This window comes from Vidua macroura, chromosome 2 (assembly GCF_024509145.1).
Source record: "Vidua macroura isolate BioBank_ID:100142 chromosome 2, ASM2450914v1, whole genome shotgun sequence".
NCBI lineage: Eukaryota > Metazoa > Chordata > Aves > Passeriformes > Viduidae > Vidua > Vidua macroura.
The window spans coordinates 72,563,577-72,587,850 of NC_071572.1; the positions used below are offsets into that span (position 1 = coordinate 72,563,577).

The 24,274-nt window shown below is 40.3% G+C and overlaps 1 protein-coding gene across 1 annotated transcript in view; it reads right to left on the reverse strand.

Moving 5' to 3' along the window:
- The window catches only part of TBX15 (T-box transcription factor 15), a 90,345-nt gene that overhangs the window by 22,707 nt on the left and 43,364 nt on the right, over positions 1–24,274 (reverse strand). Inside the window, exons 2-6 of the mRNA XM_053970279.1 lie at positions 14,280–14,493; positions 6,543–6,644; positions 4,588–4,759; positions 4,060–4,227; positions 557–621 (exon numbers count right to left, since the gene is read on the reverse strand). Coding sequence (XP_053826254.1) covers positions 557–621; positions 4,060–4,227; positions 4,588–4,759; positions 6,543–6,644; positions 14,280–14,493 — 721 coding nt within the window. The remainder of the gene's footprint in view (positions 1–556; positions 622–4,059; positions 4,228–4,587; positions 4,760–6,542; positions 6,645–14,279; positions 14,494–24,274) is intronic.

The following is a 24,274-nucleotide window of genomic DNA, read 5'->3' on the forward strand; positions in this document are numbered from 1 at the left end:
CTCTTTTTTGATAACTCTGTAATGTCTTTTACTAATACAAAGGGGGGGATTGATTAAAGCTCCATTTTAACTACTGTGCTGTTAAAATATAATTGCTTCTAAATAATATTTAAGGCATTCTACTTAATTTTTCCATAAAAATCATGACAAAATTAAGCAACACAGTTGAAGTTAAACCACTGGACACTAGTGGATAAAACTGAAATTATTTGAAACTAGAACATTTTTGCACTTTTATCCTGCAGGCCTATGAGAAACTCATTTTTTATTCTAACATAAAGCAAGCATTTTGACATTTTTTGTGAAAATTAAAAATTTTAAATGTCCTTCAGCCAACCCTCCATGTAATAAAGAATAATTATTTCGTACAGTGTTAAGCTGTGACCTATTTGGCTGTTTTACAATCTGTAATGCCCTATCTTTCTGTCTCCGTTTTTCATTTTAATAAAAAAAAAAAATTAAAATTGCCTTTCTCAACCATAGACATATACCCTGTGCACTCATCAGGGAAAGGAGTGAAGAGATCAGTGAGGAAGCACAAACAAGCTTCTGTTACCTGTTTCTCCCAGAATCTCTGAAACCTTTGGCAAAGGGGTTTCTGTCAATTTTTAATCTGGTGATCTAAAAGGAAGAAAAAGAGAATTAGTTGACATTTTCAATTTTTTTTCTTTCAACAAATGAAAAACATGGATGATTACCATTCTTGCCCAAGCCATCTCTACAATGATCTTTCACACTTATTTCCCCAGACCTCTGTTAAATTTGCCCTTCCATTATCCATGAACAGATAATCTGCTTATCAAAAAATGTTGCCAGAGACAGAAATCATAGTAGCCTTGGGAAATCTGGCACAGTGCTGGGGCTGAGAAGTTGCTCCTGAAGTAGAAGTACACCAGGTGCAAACCCCCAGGAGCTGTTATTTATCAATGGCCACGTGGTTTGGGAAGCAGGCACAGTGCTCAAGTTTGGCTGCTATCTGAGTTGTCTCAGCCTCAACACTCCAGATATCCAGCAGCTGGATGCAACTTATGGACCTTCAAAAAATGCTGAAGAGAAAAGCACAGGCTACAGCCCCCAAAGATATCAGGTGGCTACCCAGTCACATGTACAAGCTGCTGTTGTTCTGGTCAGCATCTAGGCAGCCCTCAAGAGTTTTCTGGTGTGAAAATTTTGTTCTTTTTCTTTTTCTTTTTTTTTTTTTTCCTCCTCTAAACAGCCAGACTGAGTGCTCTGGGGGAATCTTCCTTCCTGCTTTATTTTTAGGCATGAATTCCATGTTGGTAAATATGGACTATAACATTGTGATTTTGACTTTGCAGCCTGTGGTATTATACTCCCTGTTGACTATTCCACAACCTGGTGGAGCACAAGAGATTCCCTCTGCCAGCCTCAGCTTGTCCTAGACATTCTATGTTCGAAATGAGAGTGAGATCTCCAGAACCAACCAAATTTGAGGTGATTTTGCTGAAACTGCTCAAAAGGGACTAGTTTAATACAGTCTGATCTGAAGGGGATTTGCAGGTGTTTTGCTTCTGTCAGAACCAAGCCCTTACTCTGGATATTAACCTCAGATCTGGAATGCAGCTCCTATTTTTGCAGAAGCTTAATTTGTGAACTTAATTTCCGCTAGCCTGACTTTGCAGCTGTCCTGGGACTTGTGTGTACAGAGACAGATATGTTCTGTGGAGGATGGAATTACAGCAGAGGGAATCCCTGTGGTGGATTTGCTAACATTTTACAATTGTTTCCAGAGACGCTTCCCCCAGTAAGGCAACGCTCTGCAGCCACTGGAGGGCATGCAGGCAGATTCAGGGGATTTAGATTTGGTTTAAATGAAAATGTTTCTCCAGCCCACCAGAATCTCCTTACTGGTATTATAAAAATGTGATTGTGTCCCCCAGATCTTTTTGAACAAAATCCCCAAATATTTGGAATTCAGAGAGACAGAAATGTCAGTGTTTCTTTATGGTGCCAATCCCTGACAGGGATCCCTCCCTTAGCATCCCCCTCCCTGTGTAATTATGTCTTATAAGTCTGGTCATTAAGGAAGAATGACAGGCTTATTTCCTGTCATTTCTTCACCTTTCCCTATCCTCTTTCCTTGTCTGACCTACAGTCAAGATTTGTGGAGTATCTGCATTTGGACAAGGGGAGCAGGAAGTTTCCCATACTGCAATAGCAAACCCACCAGCGATTTGGAATATTTTTTATCTGTTGTGGATCCTGGTTTAAGTCAGTTCAAGGGGACCAGACTGAGTAAAAAAGCATGGGAAGAAAAAGAAGCAGTCACGGGAGCACTGTCTGCACCTGTGCTGTCTTATGCATTGCAAAATAAAAAACTCTATAGCATTTCACTAAATTGTTAGAATTCACAATTGTTAAAAATTGGTTAAATATTGCAATCTGCCTTAAGCTGATTTAATATGGGTCTGTCCTTCCGTCCCAGAAGACTGAAGTCTAGTTTCAGAAAAGTGTAGATCACTAATAAAGTCAAGGTCCCTAGAGAAAGAATCCTGCTGCAGCAACATCTTTTCCTTATGAAAATACTAAGTCTCATCACTGGGAACTATGCAAGACCTGAATCAAACAAAAATTATCATAAAATCACAGAATGGTTTGGGTTGGAAGGGACCATAAAGATCATCTTGTTCAAACCCACCTGCCATTGGCACGGACACCTTCCACTAGACCAGGTTGCTCAAAGTCCCATCCAACCTGGCCTTGAACACTCCCAGGGATGGGGCACCCACAGATTCTCTGGGCAACCTGTGCCAGTGCCTTGCCATCGTCACAGTAAAGAATTCCTTCGCAATATCTAGTCTAAACCTACTTTCTTCCATTTTGAAACCATTCCTCTTATGCTTTCACCACATGCCCTTGTAAAAAGTCTCTCCATCTTTCTTGTAGGCTCCCTTCTGGTACTGGAAGGCTGCAATTATGTCACCCCAAAGCCTTCTTTTCTGATCTGTACTTACAGTGGGAAGCATTTTGCTTACCCAGTCTCCGTCCTGCTGTCCATCCTCTCAAAATGTATGAGAAGTGAGGACTCATTCATTTGAAGACTAAGGCAAAAAAGGTGTTAAGTACCTCAGACTTCTCATCAGTTGTTACCAGTTTTCCAGCACTGGTTATCAGGGGGAGGTACACCTTCTTTAACCTTCCTTTCCTGGTTAACTTATCTGTAGAAGCTCTTCTTGTTATTCTTTGCATCCCCTACCAGGTCTACTTCTAACTCTAGTTTTGCCATGGCCTTCCTCACCCAGTCCCTACACAGGGCACCTGTCTTTGTTTCCACTGACTGTGCATTTGTTTCTTTCCATTTGGTTTTCCCAGCAGGTCCCTACTCAGCCATACTGCTCTCTTGACTTCCTTGTCTGATTTCTGTCTCCTGGCTGTTGCTGGCTGTTGGCCTGTGTGGAATATTTCCTTAGGGATCTGCCAGCTCTGTTCCATGCCTTGTTCCTAAGGGCAGGCTCCCAGAAGATCCTATTGACCATCTCCTTGCAGAACTGGAAGTTTACTTTCCTAAATTTCAGATGCATAACTTGACCCCTTACCTGACCCCTATCCCTCAGGACATGCACTCATGAGAATTTCAGTTTATATGCAATACATACATTCAAAGGCTTGTTTTGTCAACAAACTGATGAGATTGAGCATCTTCAAAACTTTTTCCTTCACTGCTATAAAAAACCCATCTGCTTTGTCTCTGAGATAGCTGATCTGGAGTTATAGCTATACTAGCTGTACTGCCTTAAAATTATAGTGAGGACAGGATACTCTAGTTTTGTACTATGAGGTAGCAAGGAAATTTGAACACAACAGACCTCTTTACAGTTGATCTTAGTTACTCCTTTTACAGTAAAAGGTACAGCCATCTTATCTTCAAGGGCACTTTCTTTTCTTTTCCTTTCTTTTTTTTTTTGTTTTTTTTTTTTGTTTTTTTTTTTTGTAAAGTGTAGCTTTTCTATTCTTCTCAGAGAATTTAGTGTGTCAGTCACAAAGAGCACACTGATATTTTTGTGAAGGCACAACATAAAAGGAGCATGAAGGATTTACCTGTTGATTTTGGTAGGCTGTCACTGTGGTGAAAACAGTCTCAGGGAAGTTGAAGGTTTTCACCCCATCTCCTGAAGGAACTGGCTTTGTAGGAGAAAGATCACTGCTGAAATCCTTGCGTATGACATGAACACGAGGCTGATACTTATGCATTGAATGTAAGATTATCTGAAGAGAAAACAAAAGGAAAAGGACTTTTTTTCAAAAAAAAAAAATTTTACACAACATCCAGATGTACAAGAAAGCAGGGATGGAGTAAGAGCTAATATGGAGAAAACGATCCTTTTCTTAAAAGCATGTATGAGACAAAGATTCTGCTGTGAGCAAAGAGAAAGGTGCTTTATAGGGTCAGGTAACATTTTGAGGAAAAGCACTGAAATAGCAAAAGAAAACCTCCATAAATCTGGAAGCAACCACAGACACGTGTGCCCAACAGGACACGGGAGCATCAAAGCAGCAGCAGCACCCTTTCAAGTCTGAGAGGAGCAAGTTTAGGACAGCAGGCACCAGGATTAACTTCTAACTTACATGGCCTTGATCATCAAGCTCGTTGTTGGTCAGCTTGAGCTTGTCAAAACTGACCACTTGCCTCATCCAGGTGTCTCCAGAAGCCAGGGAGTCAGGGTGGATGTAAACCCTCGGGGGCACTGGGGAGTCAGCATTGCCAGCCACCATCCACTTGGAGCTGTGGTACACATACCTGAAAGAGGAAGGGTAGGTGGCAAAGGGAGGTTGTCACTCACTCACTGCAGGAACATATCGAGGGCTTCCCCTTCCCTGCCACCCTCATGCACCCCAAGCTCTCATTTGCAGTCAGGGGACCATGTGCTTTATTGCAACCTCCTACCTTCTAAATGAAAGCCAGATTACCCCTGAGCCACTTGTTCAGACTTGACTCCTTATTAAAACCACCTTGCAGTTATTTTCCCTGTAAAACTCTGCCACATGTGCCTTCTCAACTCCTTAACCCTCTCTGAGCCAGAGTAAGAGGCTAGAAAATATGGTTAAACAAAGTCCTCTCTGAAAATATTCATAAACACCCAGCAATTTCTGGAAATCTGCATTGTGTCTCATACCAGACTTTAGAAAACACATGTGGCTTCACCCAGAAAGGGCAATATCCAATGGATACCAGTAAAACAATTGATAAAACAGAATTTCTGGTTTGAAATGTTGCAAAAAAGGAAATTCCGTATAGGATTACACACATTGGGATTAGAGGAAAAAAGCATTTTTGGGTTCCTGATCTAGCCATCCTATATATGCCAATAATTTCTCTACCACAGCTTTGTCTAGACACTTTTTTTCTTCTGCCCTGCAGCTCCTTCCCTTGAAAGCATTTCACAAACAGTTCCACTGACACCTCTGAATTCTGCCCTGTGCTGCCCCTCGTTAGGTCTCTACTCAGCTCTGCTAAGATGTTCCAGTCTTTACCTACAAAGTGACTAATTTCCTGTATTGTCACAAGAAACTGGGGGGGGGGGGAAAGAAAAAAAAAAAAAAAGGAGTCTTTTCCTTTCCTGTTAGTTTGCTCTATGTGGCTGTACAAGCCAAGCAGGGTAAGAAAATAAATTTATTTTCAATGTCAATGTTGTTAGAACCACACTCTTAGAAAGAAGAAAAACATCCAGCTGAGTATCAAATACTATCTTTCTGCTTCCCAGAAAAAGCATTTTCCCTGAGAAAAAAACTCTGTACAATTTGGGAGCAAAAATGTAGTATTTAGCATTTAAAGCAGAGGTTCAATTCTGTATCCTTGAAATGTGGTTCAGTCAAGACTATTTGGAGAAGAGACTTGCTCTCAGGGGTCTTTTAATAAGAATACATAAATCACGTCAGTCTGGAAAGTTTTCTGGGATGCAGAGGATCATGAGTTTTCCAGAGTATTTTTAAAGAACAGAAGCCCATTAATATCAGAGAAATCTCTTCTTCCTGTCTTTAGCTCAGCAGTGGGAAGTTTCTCAGTGACTCCATACTGTAGGTCAGGGACCAATATTCACTGAGGCTGCTGGGCACTGTTTTGAAACTGCTGTTTCAAAAGTGAGCACTTTTGAAACAGAAATCACCCAATCCAGTTCAGGCCAGACCTGAGGGGCCTGGCTTAGTTCCAAGCTGCTCCTTGCCCATTCCTTTCTTGAGGAAGCAGATTTAGGGGCTGCAGACCCCCCATTGATAACTCCAGTGATCAGTTCCCTCAGACAGTCATTGCTAATCAGGTCAATCAGGAAATGCATGACAGAGATCTCCTTGATTAAAAACTGCTACTTGAAAAGAGACAGATTTCACTCCAAAAGTGCAGGAGGCTGTATTAAAACTCTGGGTTTGTGTCTAAAGATTCTGGTCAAATCATGTATGTTGGGGTAAATCAAGGGGGTCTCCTCCAGTACACCTTTGCAATGGTGTTTAATGGAGGTGTCTTTCCTAGGCTGTCATTGACAGTAAAGATGGTACACAATTCCTATCTCTGCCCCTGAAAAGCTTACCTGTATCTCTTGTTATCCACAGGGACAATGTCCATGGCAATATAATACTGCTGGTGGGGATCCAAGCCTGTAATTTTCACCCTCATGGCTGGAAACATTCTCCTAGGAAAATAAGAGTAGAAATAAGGAAGAAAATGGTGAATAAGGAAAATGAAGAGGCTCCTTGTACCTCTCTCTGGCACCAGAAACATGCTACTTTATACAGCCCAGTCCTTGGCATGACTCCTCTGGGCTTGGTGTGGGTAGAAAAGACTGTGCTGGCAGTGCTTTGAATCTTCAGGTTTTTCCCCACTTAGAAAAAGGGATAACAGGATAACCACCTGTAAGTAATGATAAAACACTGACAGTCAAGCACTCTGTTCCCAGTTCCTAGCAGACAGTTCTGTTATGCTTCACACAAATCATCCTCTCTAAGGCATTTCTAGGATGGGCAGTGTGCCTTTTATCTTGTGTTTTTCCCACTGGCCATCCACCTTTAATTCTTCTCTCATATTCCATTAAATGCAGGATCACTTTAGTTCTCTTTTTTTGAGAATGTCACATTTCAGTATAGAGTTTGACAGTACTGAGGTAACATTTAAAGCAAATACATGATCCTGAAAGATCATCTCACTCACATGTTTTCAGTTATTTAAGAAAAACATCCCTCAAATTAATCTGCTTATTAGGAATGTACTTCACATTCAACAGAAACACTGGCATTATGCCACGGCTTCCTTGAACTCCTGGTTTTGTTGTGTGCAATCTTTTAATAGGTGTTGTCTTTTCCATGCCATATGATCCAGATCTATCTCCTGATAGACAAGGTATGGAACTCTACAGCAACAAGAAACAATTCCCAGCCTTTTTCTTCTTGTCTGAGCACAAGTTAAGTTCTGCTAAACACAGTCACTGTTGTGGAAGTGTTTGTAGCTAGGCAATTATTTCAGAAGAGAACAGATCAGAGCAATTTTAACCTTAAAGCATGTTAGTGTTAGTGTGGCTATGACATAATTTCTCCTTCTTAAAAATTTTATGGTGGCCAGTGGACCAATTTCTATTCTACACCTCCCTCAAAGAGCATGCCGAGGGAATTACTTATGCCATATTATATTTCCAACTAATGTGGTATTTTTACACCTTCATAAAACCTGAGGAGCTGAATGGAATGAGGTGCAGAAGGAATTGAGCAACCTTGAAATCAGAGCAGAGCAGAAAGAAATCCTGTATTGTTTCACTGACTGTTAACCCAGACCTGAGCTCTACCTGAGTGGCTTTTCAGCCTTTAACTGAGAAAAACTTAAGCTGAGGTCCTATAAGGTGGTGTTACTCAATTGAATGACTTCTGCCTAGAAGATACAGAACTTTGGTAGGAGAAACCCCAAAAGTACTGGATGATTATACAAAATCATATTCTGCTTCTCTGATAAGTAGACATATCCTTGAGGAATGGAAGTATGTGGATGGAGGTAGGATATTAAAGGACAATTTAAAATCACAATGCCAAAATAGTAGGAAAGTGTACAAGAAATGTTTCTAGGAGTCATCCCTACAAACGATCGTGACACTTTCTCTTCTATTTAGTAAGAAGCAGTGAAATGTCAGAGAAGAAGATGTAGTTCTCCTTTCATCACTTCTGTTTCTCAAAGTATTGCTAGTGAACACAGCCTGGAGGAGGAAGAAAAGAGGAAACCTTGTGTCAACATCTCCAGGCATGTCTCTCAAACTTTGCATGATAGGGATGTGATCATGAGGATCTATTTCATTCTTTCCCAGCCAACCCCAGATAGCCCTATGCAGAAGAGGGTGGGAAGGAGGAGGTTGATGCTCACTCAGCCTTTGCCTTACCCACAGCTCTTTCATTTCAGGCCACACTGAGAAGATAAGAGGTGACCTATTAGTAACTGCATCTGCTTTGAAAAAGGGCATTTATCGTGGGGGGTGGGGAGAGCACCGCCCCACAGCTGCCACAGCACAGCTAACCCGAGTTATGAGAGACGTAAAACTGTCAGAAAAATCGTCTGCAGAAAGCCTTCAAGGAGAGAGCAATTTGTGCAACTGATGGTGTGAGTTTGCTAGTAGAATGACTGGGGGGGAGGTGGGGAAGGAATAATGGATTAGTCTTCAGTGGCTTGAGGGCATTACCTCGTTTCTGCCACAATGGCTCATTAAATCTGCCAAGCCAAATGGGTACAGGATGTGGCATTTTACAGTCCAGCTCTCTTTAATTAGAGAGAGGTGGCTTGGGAGCAGCTAAAGAGGTAGGTCATGTTTCAGAGGGTTGATGAGAAACCCAGGATTAAATCAGAGTCTCTTTGGGTCTAAGTCTGCACACTGTGTTGGGAAAATTGAATGAGCTTTGTGTCCCAAAAAGTTCTTTCCAAATCTGCAGCCTCGTGTAAAGTTGCAGTATAGCCTGTGGGGTTGTTTGCTTATGAAATGCCTTGTAAAAGATTACCACAGACCATTCAGCAGGCTTAGAGGCTAATCTCTAAAATGGTTGGCAAGAGCTCGGCTGATCCCACTACTTTCTCTAAGGTTTAAGTGTACCTTTAAAGTTTTGTAAATTGTTACTGTTTTTCTTTTTCTGTGGGTATAAAAGTAACTTAGGTTTCTTTACCATAAAGATGTGGCCTGGAACTGTCACAGCAAGTCTATGGCAGCACTGCTGTGTGGAAAAAGGGAAATGGAAAAGGCAGAGGCTAACAGTGGAGACTTAGGGATGTGCTCGTGTATAATCCTGGAAAAGTCCCTGTTCTCTGCATTTCCTCTTGGCTGGCTCTTAGTTGCCTAGAGGCATCAGCCTTATAGAAAACAAGAGGCTCAAAGGTTTGGAAGGAATTCAGGCCATTTGGATATGGCTGTATTAATAAACAGTCAAGAATGTTTAATCTAGAGAGGTATCAGCTTCATAGTCAACAGCTACAGACACGAAGGCTGTCTGTTTTCATAGGGAACATGTGATGACATCTGATATATTTTAGGAGGAGTTTTTATATCAGCAGCAGTTTGGGATGATCAAGTTAGCTTCACCACTTAGCAGGAAAACAGTCTTCCAAAGCTTAGACTGTGAACTTACACACAATACCCTTGTAGGGGAAATATAGTGTGATATGAAATCTTATTTCAACTGCTTTAGGACCACTTAGGAGTGTTTAAAAAAGCATTTTAGCAACAACCATGTGCCTCAGTCTACTCAGTTTCTGTTTTTCTCCATAATGAGATTGGAGTTTATGAACATCAAATGTGAAGAAAACTAATGACAGATAAATATCTCTAGAACTTAGTTAAAAAGTATTTGCCAGGACAGGAGTGTACTCATATTAAAAACCATGTTTGGGAACTTTCAACAAAAAAAAAAAAATAGTTGGGTTGTGGCAGCTAGCAGTATATCTTTTGGTGATGCTATTTAAAATTTTCTTTTAAAATGCAGATTAATTTTACTTTGTGAAAACTGGTCATAGGAGGAGGATCACAGATATATCTCCAAACTGGATTTTTTTCCCCAATAGAATAAAGCTTCAGTTTCTTACCCTTAAGTTAGGAACTTAGATAACAGTAGATTTATATAAGGGTGACATCTACTAAATGCAAACTCTAAAATGAAGGGATGTGCTCTTTAACTGTAGACAAAGAAATAGACAGAATAGTCATTTCCCAGGCATAAAAATAATCAAATTGAGAAACTCTGCAAAATAATCTGGTTTAGGTCTGCAGATTAAGTATGCACAATGTTTACAAAGTGTGTAAGTTTACAGGGCAACCTGAAATTATCCCTGTTATTTCATATCTCATATTTCCTTGCATTTAAGACTGATGCAAATGTATATATTCTTTAGAGAAACAAATGTGTAAGGAGTGAAGGAAAGGAAAGGAAGGTGAGGGAAGGCAAGGAAAGACAGTGGAGGAATGCCCTTCTGTTTCCCTTTGCAGCATGGGATCATGTAGAGATGTGTGTTTTGAGAGGAAAAGATGAGGGCAGGGCTTGGTAACAAATGGATTTATTGTTTAGGAAGGAGAGAGAGACCAACAGGTCTTCTCAGCTGCTCCCAAAGAGGACATTCTTGTGGAATATGGAGCAAGCTCATCTGGCCCACAGGGCAGGGAACTCTAAAAATCAGTTTGGTATCTGTGACCTGCCATCCCTTGCTCTGAGAAGTCCTCTTCATGGGCCCCTTCAGCATCAACAGAGCTTGATTACAAAATCTCTCCTGCTCTCTCTAACTGAGAAGCACTTTGGGACCCACTTTTCTTTCCACTGGAAAGCAAAAGTGACACCTGGTAATGTAAATGGTCCCAAGTACAATTCAGACTCATGATTTCAGGGAGACAAAGAGACTGCAGGAAAAGTACCACTTAACCTATCAAGAGGCACAGAGAAGTCAAGAGAGGACAAGGTCATCTGTTTCACTCACTGATGCCTTTTTCCAGTCTTACTACTGATCTTGGCCATCAGCATTTTGGTTTGAGCCATCCTGCAGCACAGATATGATAACTGTGGTATGACAGATGAGACCATTCCGTCTATTGCTGAGGTGAGATCCCAGCTCTGTTACAGGTAGAATGTGTGTTCCCAGAACGATGGCTCTTGGATATGCTGGGATGCATGGTAGGACTCATAAAACCACCTCCATAAACAGTAGGCAGCCATTCCCTTCCAGGGGAGGACTCCAAACACTCCCTATAGTGTATTCCCCCAGGAATAATTGCACATTTTCCCCCACTTTGGGCAGCACTCCTATGCATCAGTTAACAAACAGTTACCCCTGCAGCTCAGGTGACCATGGACATTAGATTGGGACTGTAAGGATGTGGGAAAGGTTTCAAATTCCTCCACTGATGCTGCCACTATGATCACTGTTAGTAAAAGAGAGTAGAGAAAAAGAATTAAACATTATTTTAGGATTAATTGTTCAAATCAGTATGACCCAGGGCTTAAGATGAACTTATTTTATCTTGTACAGAGTGCAAGGTTGCCTTTCAAACAAAAAGGAGATAAAGGTAACTGCAGATTTGAATGACTGCAGCTGACAGCCATTTGCATCTTTTACACAAGGAACAAAGGTGTCTTTTTATAAGCATCTGATTATAATCTAAATAACAACGTTTTGATGGAAAGGAAAAATGAAGAGTTATAAGAGGACTGGATAGGTTTACGGAAACAGACCAGAGAAGAAAAAAAAATGTCTATAAATACAGCATCAAGAAAAGAAAAACAACAAAGCAGAATTAGAAGTGAGTGAGAGTAGGAGTCTGAAAGTCAAAAAATGCAGTGTGCCTGACATAGGCAGGATATAGCCCCAGAAATATGTTTGAAATGAGAACGTAGGTTAGAAATTAGCATTACACAAGAAGAGCAGAGAGACATTGTGGGGACAGGCAGGAACTAGGCAGTGCTTTACAAGTCATAGAAAATTAAGGAGCAGCTGTAGTTGTAGGCAACTGAGTCTGTAATTATAATGGCTTTCAAAACAAGAAGGCCTTATGGGACTCAGGGTTTCCAAAGAGAAAGCAACAAGAATAAAATCTTCTCATGGGGAAGGAAGCAGATGCAAACTACTCTGTGTGTCCCTAACAATTTGAATAAGTAGTAGGAAATCTTCAGGAAATAACACTAGTTCTGCTATTTATGCCAGAAATAATAAAATCTAATCTCTGGAACACGTCATGTATCATGCATCCCATATGGAGAAACAGGATTGCTAGATCCAGCTCTCACGCATCACAGACACATATTCCCTGAGAGAAAACTGTTTAACCTGTTGGACTGTTAACCATTTAATTTGCAAATTCTATTACACCTGTAAGGACCATCCTCAATAAACAGGTGTATTACCTAAAGAAACCGCCCAGCTCTTCATCATGCTTTGCGATGATTAACCTCAAAGGTAGTCAACAGAAAAAGAAAAGAAAAGCGGCCCTCCAATATTGTTGACATCACTTCTGGAGAAGAACATCATCAAGTAGGAAAAAACACATCTATTTAGTAGTTACATAGATTTTCTGTGGGTGGTAATGTGACAGTTGGTCATCAGGACTCAAGTAATTACAAGCATCTCCTTTCAAGGAGAAGGAATATTATTTAGGATTATAATAAATATATGATTTGCACAGGAAGTTATGACTCCATTGTGATACATGATCTGTATCTGTAGTGAAAAAATTATCCACCCTGGAGCTTGTAAGATGTCTGAAAAGTCAACTACTTTGTTCAGAAATGTGTGAGCTGCCAAGATCCTCTTCATACCACTAAGTTCTGGCCATTTTCCTTTGAACTGGTGGGCAAAAACATATTTATGCTGCTTTTAGGTCTATCTAGTCCATGTATTATCAGAGAATTAATTATAGTTCATCTAACATGTAATTATGTTTTATTTTAAGTTTCTGAAACAGCATGGTCCGGGCACCAGGACAATAAATCCAGAAAGAAGGAAGTTGGTTCTTCCAGTGCCATATTTAATGATGCTGGACAGATCACTTAATCTGTCTAGGTCTCAATGTCACCACCTATGAAAAGAGGATAATAATTATTTTCTCTGTGTTTGCTTTAACATCTCCAGAGAGGAGGTGTTGCACAATAGCTGGTGATATCATTCCTGTTACTTTGCCTCTTCCATTTGAGGCAGAAGGTCAAAACCAGCTGTTTATTAGGGATCATCTGGGTTATTTGTCCAGTGTAACTTTCCTTGAATTATCTGGACTTTCTGGGGCTAGAGAGCAATAGTGCTCACTTCACGAGAATGTAAAACAACATTTCGAGCTGTTCTGGCAAATTTTAAGAGCACGGATATGAAACAACGCTGTAAACAATAGAGCACCTTGGGTTTTCCCTAAAATTTGGGTAAAATTTCACTGCTGCATTTCTGCGGCGCAGCCGGGACAGCTCCCGGGTCACTCCCGGTGTTTGCTCGCCTTGGCGGGCTCTGTCCGTGGTGCTGACATTCTCCTTCTCCGCGTCAATCGGAATTAAAACCTCATTAGGTGAAGGTGGGAAACGGCCTGCTAATGCAAACGTGCCTAAAAATCCTCGTTTGGGACATCTAGAAACGTACAACTACCTCTAGGTTGTGTTTTGGCAAACAGACTCCCAGCCATTTTTAAATAGTAGTCAGCAGTGAAGATCTTCCCCTTGGCTAACCTGTCATGGTGAGGTTTTCCTTTTTAAAATATCTGGCTAATTAGTGGCTCTTTCTAACCTCAGCTGTCGTGGTATCACTACAATAGCAAAGGAAAACATTAGGCTTGCACATTTTTTATACAGGAAGTCATTAACACTGCATCTATTTAGAGCTGCAGGAAGACACTCATTTGGTGGAAAGGTGAGTTTGAATTTCACTATATTTTAGATTAAATCAGTAAGCTTATGAAGTGCTATGGAAACTTGAAAGGAGACTCAAATGGCTCACCCCCAAATTTATAGCTCATCTTAAATTCAGTACAGACAACAGTACAATGATTGTTTCCTGATTTATTTGCTCAAAGGAACAACTATCCTCAATGGTTTCCTGCAGCTGCCAGTTCTTGTTTGGAGCCACTTATTCAAACAGTCATATGAAACAACTTCACTTGTCTTAAGAAACCTAATAGGAAACACAGCTGAGAAACTCAGACAGACAATTTCTTTTTTATGCATGTTTATCCCTTTGGATTATCAAGAATGGGAAAAAATGTTTCTTTCTTAAAAATCAATTAAATAAAATTTGGTTTGTTTGGTTATGATTTCTTTTTTAACTAGACAGAAGGACAGAGATGTCTTACCTGCCTGCTTTCGTGATGATCATTTCTGTCCCAATATCATGAAATCTTTTCCAGAGGTCCGCACACTGCAACTCTACCTGGATCTCTTCCATGGATGAAGGTGGAGGAGGCTGAGGGCCTGAGCCACCAGATGTAAGGTCAGAATGGGAGCCAAATGAGCAGGATGTCCTTTCTGCCAGCACCTCTGTGTCTGACCCAGTGCTCTGTTCTGAATCTGCAAAGTAAAGAAGCCAGGTAAGACCCTTCAGTTCTACCTGCTGTGAGGGGTAAGAGGAGGGAAGAGAAGGAAAGTCAACACAGGAAGTGCTAAAGAATAGTACAGTGGCCTTTTTATATGGCATATATATGTATGGGGGTTTGTGATTTATAGCCTGATTTGGGGGTTTGATTTTCCAACATGATATCTGGCTTCTTTTGTAAAATTTTAGAAACAGCTGAAAAAAAAAAACACCCTTAACATAAAATATAAATAGTAGCAAGCAATGGCAGGAGTACAAAATATAGATGAAAAACAGAAATGAAAAAAAAAAAATAATTCAATCTGTCGTTTCAAGCTAAGATACGATGGGCTTAGTGGAAAACTATCTTTCATTTAATTGAATATTCTCCTGCAGTACTATTAAAGAATTGGTTATTTTTAAACAACACAGTTTTTTATTCTCTTTAATGTCTTCATCATCAAAAACACTGAACATTTTTATTTTGCTGTTTGGCAGCACTATTCTGGAAATGTGTTTTATTTGCTCCTATAAAACTTTTTTTGAACAAGGATATTTCCTGGAAAGATAACCATGAAGCTTTTGGTGAGGAAAATGCTCTAGGCTACTAAAGGACAAAAAAAGGTGATAGTAAACATATGGAACATGCTACCAAAGAAACAACTGAAGCCAACTTCAGAAAAGAACCCATGACACAACCACCTGTATGGGGGAGAAGAAGAAGGTTTGGTCAAAAAATAAACAAACAAACAAAAAAATGAGGTTCAACTAGTTTAAAAGTCCAGGCTGGCATGTTGAGTCAGGTGGCCCTTTCTTTGCAAAAATATTTAATGAATTTATTAGGTAGATATGCTGTGTATGTTCAGGCATCACTTTCATACAGAGAGCTAAGATGAAACTTTGCAAATAGCAGTGTTGCACACCCACATTGCATCAAAATAATTCACAATACATTCTGCAAAGCAATGTAGTTATGTTTCCAACCTTATTTTTAATAGATTTGCACTGGATGATATTTAGGAAAAGAATAAAATTATGTGAAACACTCCATCAAATGGCTCAGAAAGAGTTCTGTGGGTTTCAAAGAACAAACAGAATCAATATTTTAGAGTGTCCTCGTTGATCACACCAGTAAAAGCATCCCAGTGAATGAACAAGATAGCTATTTAGATGTATCCTCTGCATGTGAAGAAAGAAAGAAGTATCTCTGTCTGCAAAGGAAACCTAAGGAGACAAAAAGTAACAATCAGTCTGTGCTAAAAATGTGATCAAATCATGGCATGTAAAATTCCTTCCATACCAAGAAAATGCCAGAAACTCTTTAACAACCCTGAGGTCATGGAAGCTGAGTCTGAAGTTTACAGAGTTTCTGAGAGACAGCATCTCCTGGAGCAGCCTGCGCATCAGCCTGCACATCAGCCTGCACATCAGCCTGCAGGTCAAGAAGAGACTATGGTTAAGAAGAAAGAGGCAGTGAAGATACCACCCACAGAACCACCATCCTCACCTCCTGCCACATGGAAACATTTCTGGAAAATCCATTTTGCTGTGGTATGGACATAAACTGTTTGACTTATAATTTATGAGAAACTTCCAGCCCCAAGTGTCATCAGGAAGCTTTTCTCTTTTATGAGATCCCTAGGTGATGTCACTGGACAGTGGACATTTTGTTTGAGGGGTGTTTTCAGTAAGCTTTGTCAGTTATTTAAACAATCTGCCAGTACATTGTAGAAGTTCTGCAGGACACAAGAAAGGCTCAGTACTTGTTGGTCCCAATCAATTTTGAAAAGTGAGTTCTTTATGTGTCCCATGGACTTCCAAGTTAGGCTGAAGCAATAATAGGCCCATCCCTCTAAAGGAGAAGCACAAACTTATGCATAGAGGATTGTTACATGGAGACCAGTCCTACATCCAAAACTAATATCCCACACACAAGGTGATTCAAGACAATATGGGATAATCTTCTGGGGTTCTATAGCCACAGGACAGATAATCAACCTGACAGTACAGAGGGGCTGAGACATTTGCTCCCTGCTTCACTACCCCAGTGACAGAGGAGCAAATCTTATCTTCTTCCTCCAGCTCAAATTATTTCACCTCAAAGTGTTGGAGAAGCAAGCATGAGTAGGGGTCACTACGCTTAGGTCTCCCTAAGAATGGTTAATCAGTTTGTCCTTCAACAAAAAGAGAGAGGATACTTCACAAATCACAGTAAGATCTGCTTGTATACCTGCTCATGTCCTAAACCATCAACCAGAAGTCATACATCTTCTCTGAGATCACAGAATACAGAATCAATTATGCTGGAAAAGACCTCTGAGATCATCAAGTCCAATCTATGACTGAACACCACCACATCAACCAGACCATGGCACTAAGTGCCACATCCAGTCTTTCCTTTAATAGAGACAGTGACTCCATCACCTCCCTGGGCAGCCCATTCCAATGTCTAATCACCTTTTCTGTGAAGAAGTTCTTCCTCATGTCCAACTTAAACTACACTGGGAGTCTGAAGGGACTGGATCTAGGGAAAAGCAGAGCCCTCCTTCTGAAAGGAGTTAGTTACTAAACTGTAGGTCTGAATCTGAAGAGAGGGGTTTAGACCACATCATCTGTGCTTGGTTCAGTCACTCAGAAACTGTCCTCTGAGGCAGTATGGTAAACGGCCAACAGATGGCACTTGGCTAGGTGCTGTCCCCACTTCATTCCAGCATTTCCTTGACAGCCTTTCAAACTGGGCATGTGGCTGGAGCTTTGGGAATCCCTGGGAATTAACTGGCAGAGCATGCTGCAAAAAATTAAGTATCAGAGGCTTAAGTCCCCTCTCACTGATTTATACTGATAACATCCCACTGACTTTACAGTCTTCTGGAGGGGCCTTTCTTTAATTATGGAAGTCAAAGGAGAGCCCTTACCTTGGATATAATCTTCCATCCTGGCACAAATCAATAATTTCAAAAGGAGTTCACCAATTACTGATAAGCCAGTATCTACCCAAACATGTGGTACCACACAAAGGAGAACTCTTTTTTCCCCAGGGATACTACTTTGTGCCTTGAGTTATGAACTATCATCACCCCCAAGTTAGTGCACAGAACAGTAACTACCTCTCCTTCTTCTAATTTTGGAAATGGAGAGTCCCTAATTTTGTTGCTCATAGTTCAGACTCAATAGGCACTGAGACATGTTCTGTGTTTTCTTCAACGTTTCCTGAGCTAAGCTCTCCTGAATGCTGTCATCCAGTTGGAGACACCTAGTCCAGACCCAGGGATTCAGGGGAGGTTAAGTGTATCTGATGTATTCAACCCTAGTGACACTTGATTTCTTCACACACCAGCTTCAGTGGGGTGTAACTTTGCTAAACTCAAAGAAATTATTTTACTTTATATTGGTGTGAGCAGAGGGAAATCAGGCAATAGCTCCTGAAGCCTCAATATGATATATAAAACTGTGAGCACCCAAAGATGCAGCCTGGGGCTGGTACTATATATTGTGCATGACTGAAGGACAAACAGAAGGATTTCTGAGGAAGATAAGCTACCTGTAGTTTCTTCTATCTCCAAAGTGACAAGATAAGAGTATTTGTCTCTCCTTTAAGAGGTGCCTTATACAAAAGCCCACATTCTGAACTCAAGGTCCCATCAGACGGAAATGCAGATCCCCCATGACATAGCTTCCTTTCTGAGTTGGGAGACCTTCTCAGAACACTGCCCCAGGAATGCTGACTCTCCTGCACTATGTCAGGCTGCAATCCTACTGTGTTTGGATGTGGCGCTTAGGTATATGGTTCAGGGGTGATTACGGTGGTGCTAGTTTGACTGTTGTAGACTTCGAAGGTCTCTCTCAACCCTCACAAATCTGTAATTTGTGCCACTTTAGGCATAAGTTAAACAACCAGCAATTAAAGTAGTTTTATGATTTTCTCTTGCTAGGTTACAGTCCTTGAGAAATAATACTTCACAACCAGCTCATCCATCACTGACCACTAACAAAAGTGGGAGTAGATGCAACTGAGATTTTTAAATCTATAGTATTTCACTGGACTTTCAGTTGGGACTGACCCAAGTCAAAAATGTTCCTTATTGCTTTTACAGGAACCCATAAACTTGCACTTTCTGATCTTAACTGGTTTTCTTCACAAGGTCATTCCTCTCACCTGTCTGATTGAAGCAGGGCCCTTCCTGCTGCACCATAGCTATGGAGGTGGACATCTCCAAAGCTACTGCTGACTGCACAGTTAGTATCAATCTGCCTCCTTCATTTCCCCATTCTTTCAAATCTCTTCAAAAACTATCCATTTCTACTCTTGCTCATTCTTTATGTTCTTTTTTCCTGATGCTTCCACCAATTATTTCTATTATTCTTTGGAGTGATATGTAGCCAGAAGAAAACAAACATTTCGGTCTTTGTGGAGACAGACATGGTGACCACAGGGAAATGCCAATGCTTAACTCTTCCAGACTAATAGGTTTTTCCCTACACATAATACAGAAGAAATACTAAAACACTATCCCTTGTTACAGGCAACTTGCTGGACAAACAGACTGACCAAGTGGTTTTGACCGTGGGACCTGGACTGATCTGTCAAAGCCAGACAGGCTATTGGAAGAACTGCATTTCAAGGAGGTCAAAACTATCTAATGGGAAAATACTGTAAATTTCATGGAAAAAACTTCTGGATTCAATGTGCAAAAAAACTCTCTGAGGCCTGAAGCATAACTCTCTTTCACTGTCACTGCAAAAAGATAGTTCTCTTTTCTACTGCCCTGTTGGATGGCTTCCAACCACACTGTCCATGCATCCAGCTGCTTACTGCAGTTTAACTGAATTGGAGGACAGGAAATTTCTCAGAACTTTTAGCAACCTTTGAGTCTAACCAGACCAGAGGGTCACTTTCAAAGCTTCCAGGCCATTTCTGGGCTTATAGAAGAAAATTAGAGTAGTTCAGATTTTTTCTTTCTTAATCCCCTTCACATTTCAACTATCTTTGTATCACTCTGGAAATCCTCAACTTATAATTTTTACTGATCCACAAATCCCCAGGCTTCTCGTTGGCAGAGAGGAAGGAAAACACTGTTCTGACAAGCATGGTGACTCTGAGGTCAGCATCTGCACTGAGTGCCCCAAGATGATAGACAATAACCCCAACCAGTTTCTAGCACCAGTGTCCTGGGATCAGAGCCATCCCACACAAATCAGCAAGGTGCTACTGCCTGACCTGTTTCTATGTTTCAGCTAGCCAGTGTTCCTCATGTAAATTTCCTGGGTTTTCATCAATTTGGGACCAGACGCAAACTGGTATGTGGGATATTAAAAGACTATTTTCTACGCATCTTCATAGATGGATCTTCAGCAGAATTTTTTGCTGCAGCTGGAGCACAGCAGGGATACTGCTCCCCTTACTTAACCAATAAAAGAAATAGAGCTCAGTTTAGTCCTTGGCCACATCATGCAGCTCATGCACTCAACAAACATTTTACTTCAAACTATCAAAAATGTAAACTACAGGAGTGGGAATAATGACAAAAGACATACATAAAACATCACCTACTCAGAGGAGTCCAACAGATTTATTCTCTTTCTCTCATGATTTTTTCTTCTTTTGTTTTTTCCTAGGTTTTTTTCCTCTGTATGTGTAGATATCTAATGTAGATCCTGTCAGATTCCATTAGCATAAAGATTTCTTTTGAGTGGAATGTGGCAGCTGTTACAAGCTGTTAAGGGCTTGGTCTTTTACTGTTTATTTTTGTTTGCAGGGTTTGTGAATATTTAGTACAACAGGTGGTCTTTCCCTCCCCCCTGCAGTTGATTTGCTGGCCATTAGGACCTGCAGACTACAAAATCTGGGAATGTATGGACAAAGAACATTTGGGGAACTTTTTTGTTTTGCTTTGTTTTCTTTTTTTCCTATGAGCTCAGCTGAAATGAGCAGAGTGGACATCTTGCTTTTACTGCTGGTTGCAGACAGATCTCATGGTTCTTTTCAGATTTATGATTCTCAAACTGGCTACTGCCACCCCACAAGATCAGCAGCCTAAGAACCATGCATAAAGCAGTGTGTCATTACTGGAATTTAGAAACAAAATGTCACAGCCCCATAAAAGTGAATGAACAGAAACTCACTAAGTCCAAACAGTTTGTAAGAGTGGAAACTTATCTGGCTGTGGGGTGGCAGCTGCTGGTGCAACTACTTCAGGTACACAACTGTTTTCCCTAATAACAAATACTTGGGGAGAAGCTAAACCAAAGACCTCAGTAGTGTCAAAAACACACCAGAAGCCTGGCTGTGGCAAAGGCAGCAGGAGCAGCAGAGGTGAAGCAGTCTGGAGTTCAAGAGAACCGTTCAAATTAGCACGGTGTATTTTGCACAGCTGATCCGGCAATTGCTCTTGCTGTAGGCAAAGGTTTCTAAATACTTGGTGATTGTAACCATATGGACATACTGCACACCACAAATAACACAAAGATAGCTCTGCAGGTGTTCTTATAGATTATTTTATCCCCCTGAACTTTTCCATTCACTCACAGGCCCTACTACATTAATCATCCCTTCTTCCAGAATTAGCCCATTATTGACTACATACAGCTAGAATTTCTAACCTGTTTATTACTGATAATAGAGTCATAGAATGATTTTTTGCTCAAAGATACCTTTTAAAGTTTACCTCGTGTATCCCTCAGTATTACTCATTCCATCCTGACTGCAAGTTGCAACCAGCATCAGAATTTACTGGTCTGGAGACAGTACAAACCTGTCCAAACCAAGAACTTCATCTATATTCATGCTGCATTGCAATCTCAGGCAGCCAAAAGAAGCATTCAAGTAATTCATTTCTAGCCTAAGACCATGAAACCACAGCAGGACAAAATAGCATTCATATCAGCAAGACTCAAAAAGACAAAACTGTAAGATGTTGTAGAGAGGGAATAATGTGGCATAGAGAAATGGAATGACCTGATACCATCATAAGTGGCACCAATAGAGACAAGCTTATTCTGAAGTGAAGAATTCCTCTGGCACTTGAACCTCAAAATCATCTTCATCCTCCTGATACATAGTGTTATAAGGTGTTTTTGTAAGATGATTTGAGCCAACAAAACATGCCAAACCCACTCAAAAAATGCTGCACTTACCAAAACTGAGTTTAAGGCCAGTACAGTTATCACACAACTATATCCCCATGGCAAACACAGCTAGTAGGAGAATATAAAAACAAACAGAAAGACACCAAAAAACCCACAGTGGCTTTGGCTCTAAATGCAAGTCTTGCATCAATTTGACTGTGCACTGCCAAGAGCTGACTGCCTCTGCCTTGTCTTATTCCATGTAAGACTGAAAAAAGAGACACAAAACTCAGCAAAGAGAAAATCACCCTGATTCAGGGGTATACTCCAGCTGCTCTGCTCCACTCCAGCAATGCAAAACAGCTGTAAGCCTGGTTTAACCAGAAAGTTAAATTGGGTTTATGACTTCTCAGTATTGGCAAAGAAGTACAAAGCAGCTGGAGTTTACTAGTATATTCAGCCCTGGGGGTTTGCCCTTAAAAGTTAACTTTTGCTCCAGCAAGAAGAAAGAATATAAGCCACAGTTAAACTTTAAAGTGAATTTTTATCTCACAATCTATGCTAATTTTTCAAAGAATTCTGAGAAAAACAAAACTTATATGCTTTGCCAACATTTGGTTTAGGACCAGACATCTAAGACACCAGCTCCAGTTTTGAAATGCATCAGCTGAAGGTGGAGATGCTGACTGCTGGGCTCTGAACTCATCCTTGGCAAGTACAAATTCTCACTACAGAAGCATAAGCTAGGTGACCAAGATCGTTCTGAGTAATATCACAATGTAGGCTTTCTTTGTAGACTTCATACAAAATCCCATCTTATTCTTTGAGTAAAACTGCCTGCAATTCATCAGTCCATGCTTTAGACTATCTATCACAACTAAAAATATCTCATCAAATAGATGTCAACCAGAAACCTGTTCTATAAACTCTCCCATCCGTGGATGGTGGTATCTTGTTAGTTTAAAAGAATTTTATAAGCATATTTTTTCCCAGCAGAGGCTTCTGGCAATTGTAGTTCAGGAGAACAAAATCCTCTGAAGTAGCAAAAGTTGGACTCAGGGTTTATATTGTATTATTGTCTTCTGGAAAGCAAGAATAGCTTGGGCTTTCAGTATGTCAGACTAGCTTTGAGGAAAATGCAATTTGAAATTTCAGTATAGAACAAAACAAGAGATTCCTAAAATTCCCTGAGGAGACTCTCTGCAGCTGTCATTCAGATTGGGCTTAGGACAAGGAATCACCAATAGCCTCACAAAAATACTGCTAAGTAGTGAATATTTAAAAAGACCATATTTAAAATAATACAGGGCTTTAAAATGAGCATCCAGAAAAGTAAGATTCAGTTAATTCAGAAGAAAAAATAAAAGAGTATAATATTGAAGAAAATGCAGAAGACTGCAGAGAATGGCAACCTTTAAAAACATTAGAGGTACTAGAGAGAAAAGTGGGATGTTATTAGAGGAAGAGGGAGGTGAAATTGATGACAACTTTAATCTGGCCAAGATCCTGAACTATACAGACTACAAAGAATTTGTCTGGCCAATGTCCAAGAGTTTTTGTAAAATTAAAGAGTGGAAATGCACTTGAAAGTTACAGCAAGCTAAAAAAATAAGAGACCAGGCATTAAATACATTATACGCTGTTGCCTGTAAACAGAGTCATTATTCTTATAAATAAACCATACAACAAATATTTAGAGACCAATTCAAACCAAAATGTTGGCTCTAAATAACCACAAATTGTGCAGGAGTTTGAAACTAGATCCCAGCTCTGTGGCAGGCCCTTCCCTGGTGGAAAGGGGCACCAACTCTGGGACAGTCTGTTTCTGGATTCTGCGGCTTGGACTACTCTCTGCCAGACAGGAAAAGAAAAATCCTTCATAAAAAAAAAGAAAACATGACACAAGATTAAGGCTGCAGAGGTATCCATTCTCCCTGAGATCAGTGTGGAATCACTGGGAAATTTAAAATTACTGTGAAGTCCAGAAAATATTAAAGTTCTTTGTAGGCATAAACACAGCTCAAACAGAAAAAGTTTAACATTTTAAATATTTGCATGCTGATATTTGGTGGCCTACAAGCCACAGGGAAAGAGACATTATATGTGTTTTCCTATACCGTGGTGGTTATTGTGGCAGTAGTATCAGGGAGCCAGATGGTATTTTAATAACAAGAAAGGTCCTATATTTCCATTAGTCCTTTTGAACTCTTGGCACTGCTGTCACACAGCAGTGAGTCCCACCATGTAACTGCACACACAAGAAGAGAAAGAGTACTTCTTTTTGCCTTTATGGTATGACTGTCCATTTTCTGCAGTGTTGTAACAAGATATATGCCACTCTATGTATTTTCTTTCTAAATGAGACTATTTCAAGAGGAAATCATTAGGAAGTTTCCATGGGAATAGTTTCACAAGAAAAATGCAGTTCCATCAGGCTGAAGTTTCAAGTTTGAGTTGTTAGTTTCATTCACAATCTACAATTTTCTTTTGGGAAAACAGTAATTATCAGGCTAGTCCTGTTGAACTGTTGTTTCAGTTTGTATTAGTTCAAAAATCATTAAAGTGCATTTTTTTCATCTGCATGCTACATGAGCCAAGCTGTCTGTCAGACCTCCCACATCCCTTTCTGTGCCAGACTTTGGAAGACTATCTGCCCTTGTACAATTTAGATTGCCCTCTATCTAAACTTCTTGACAGTAATCCAAATCCTTT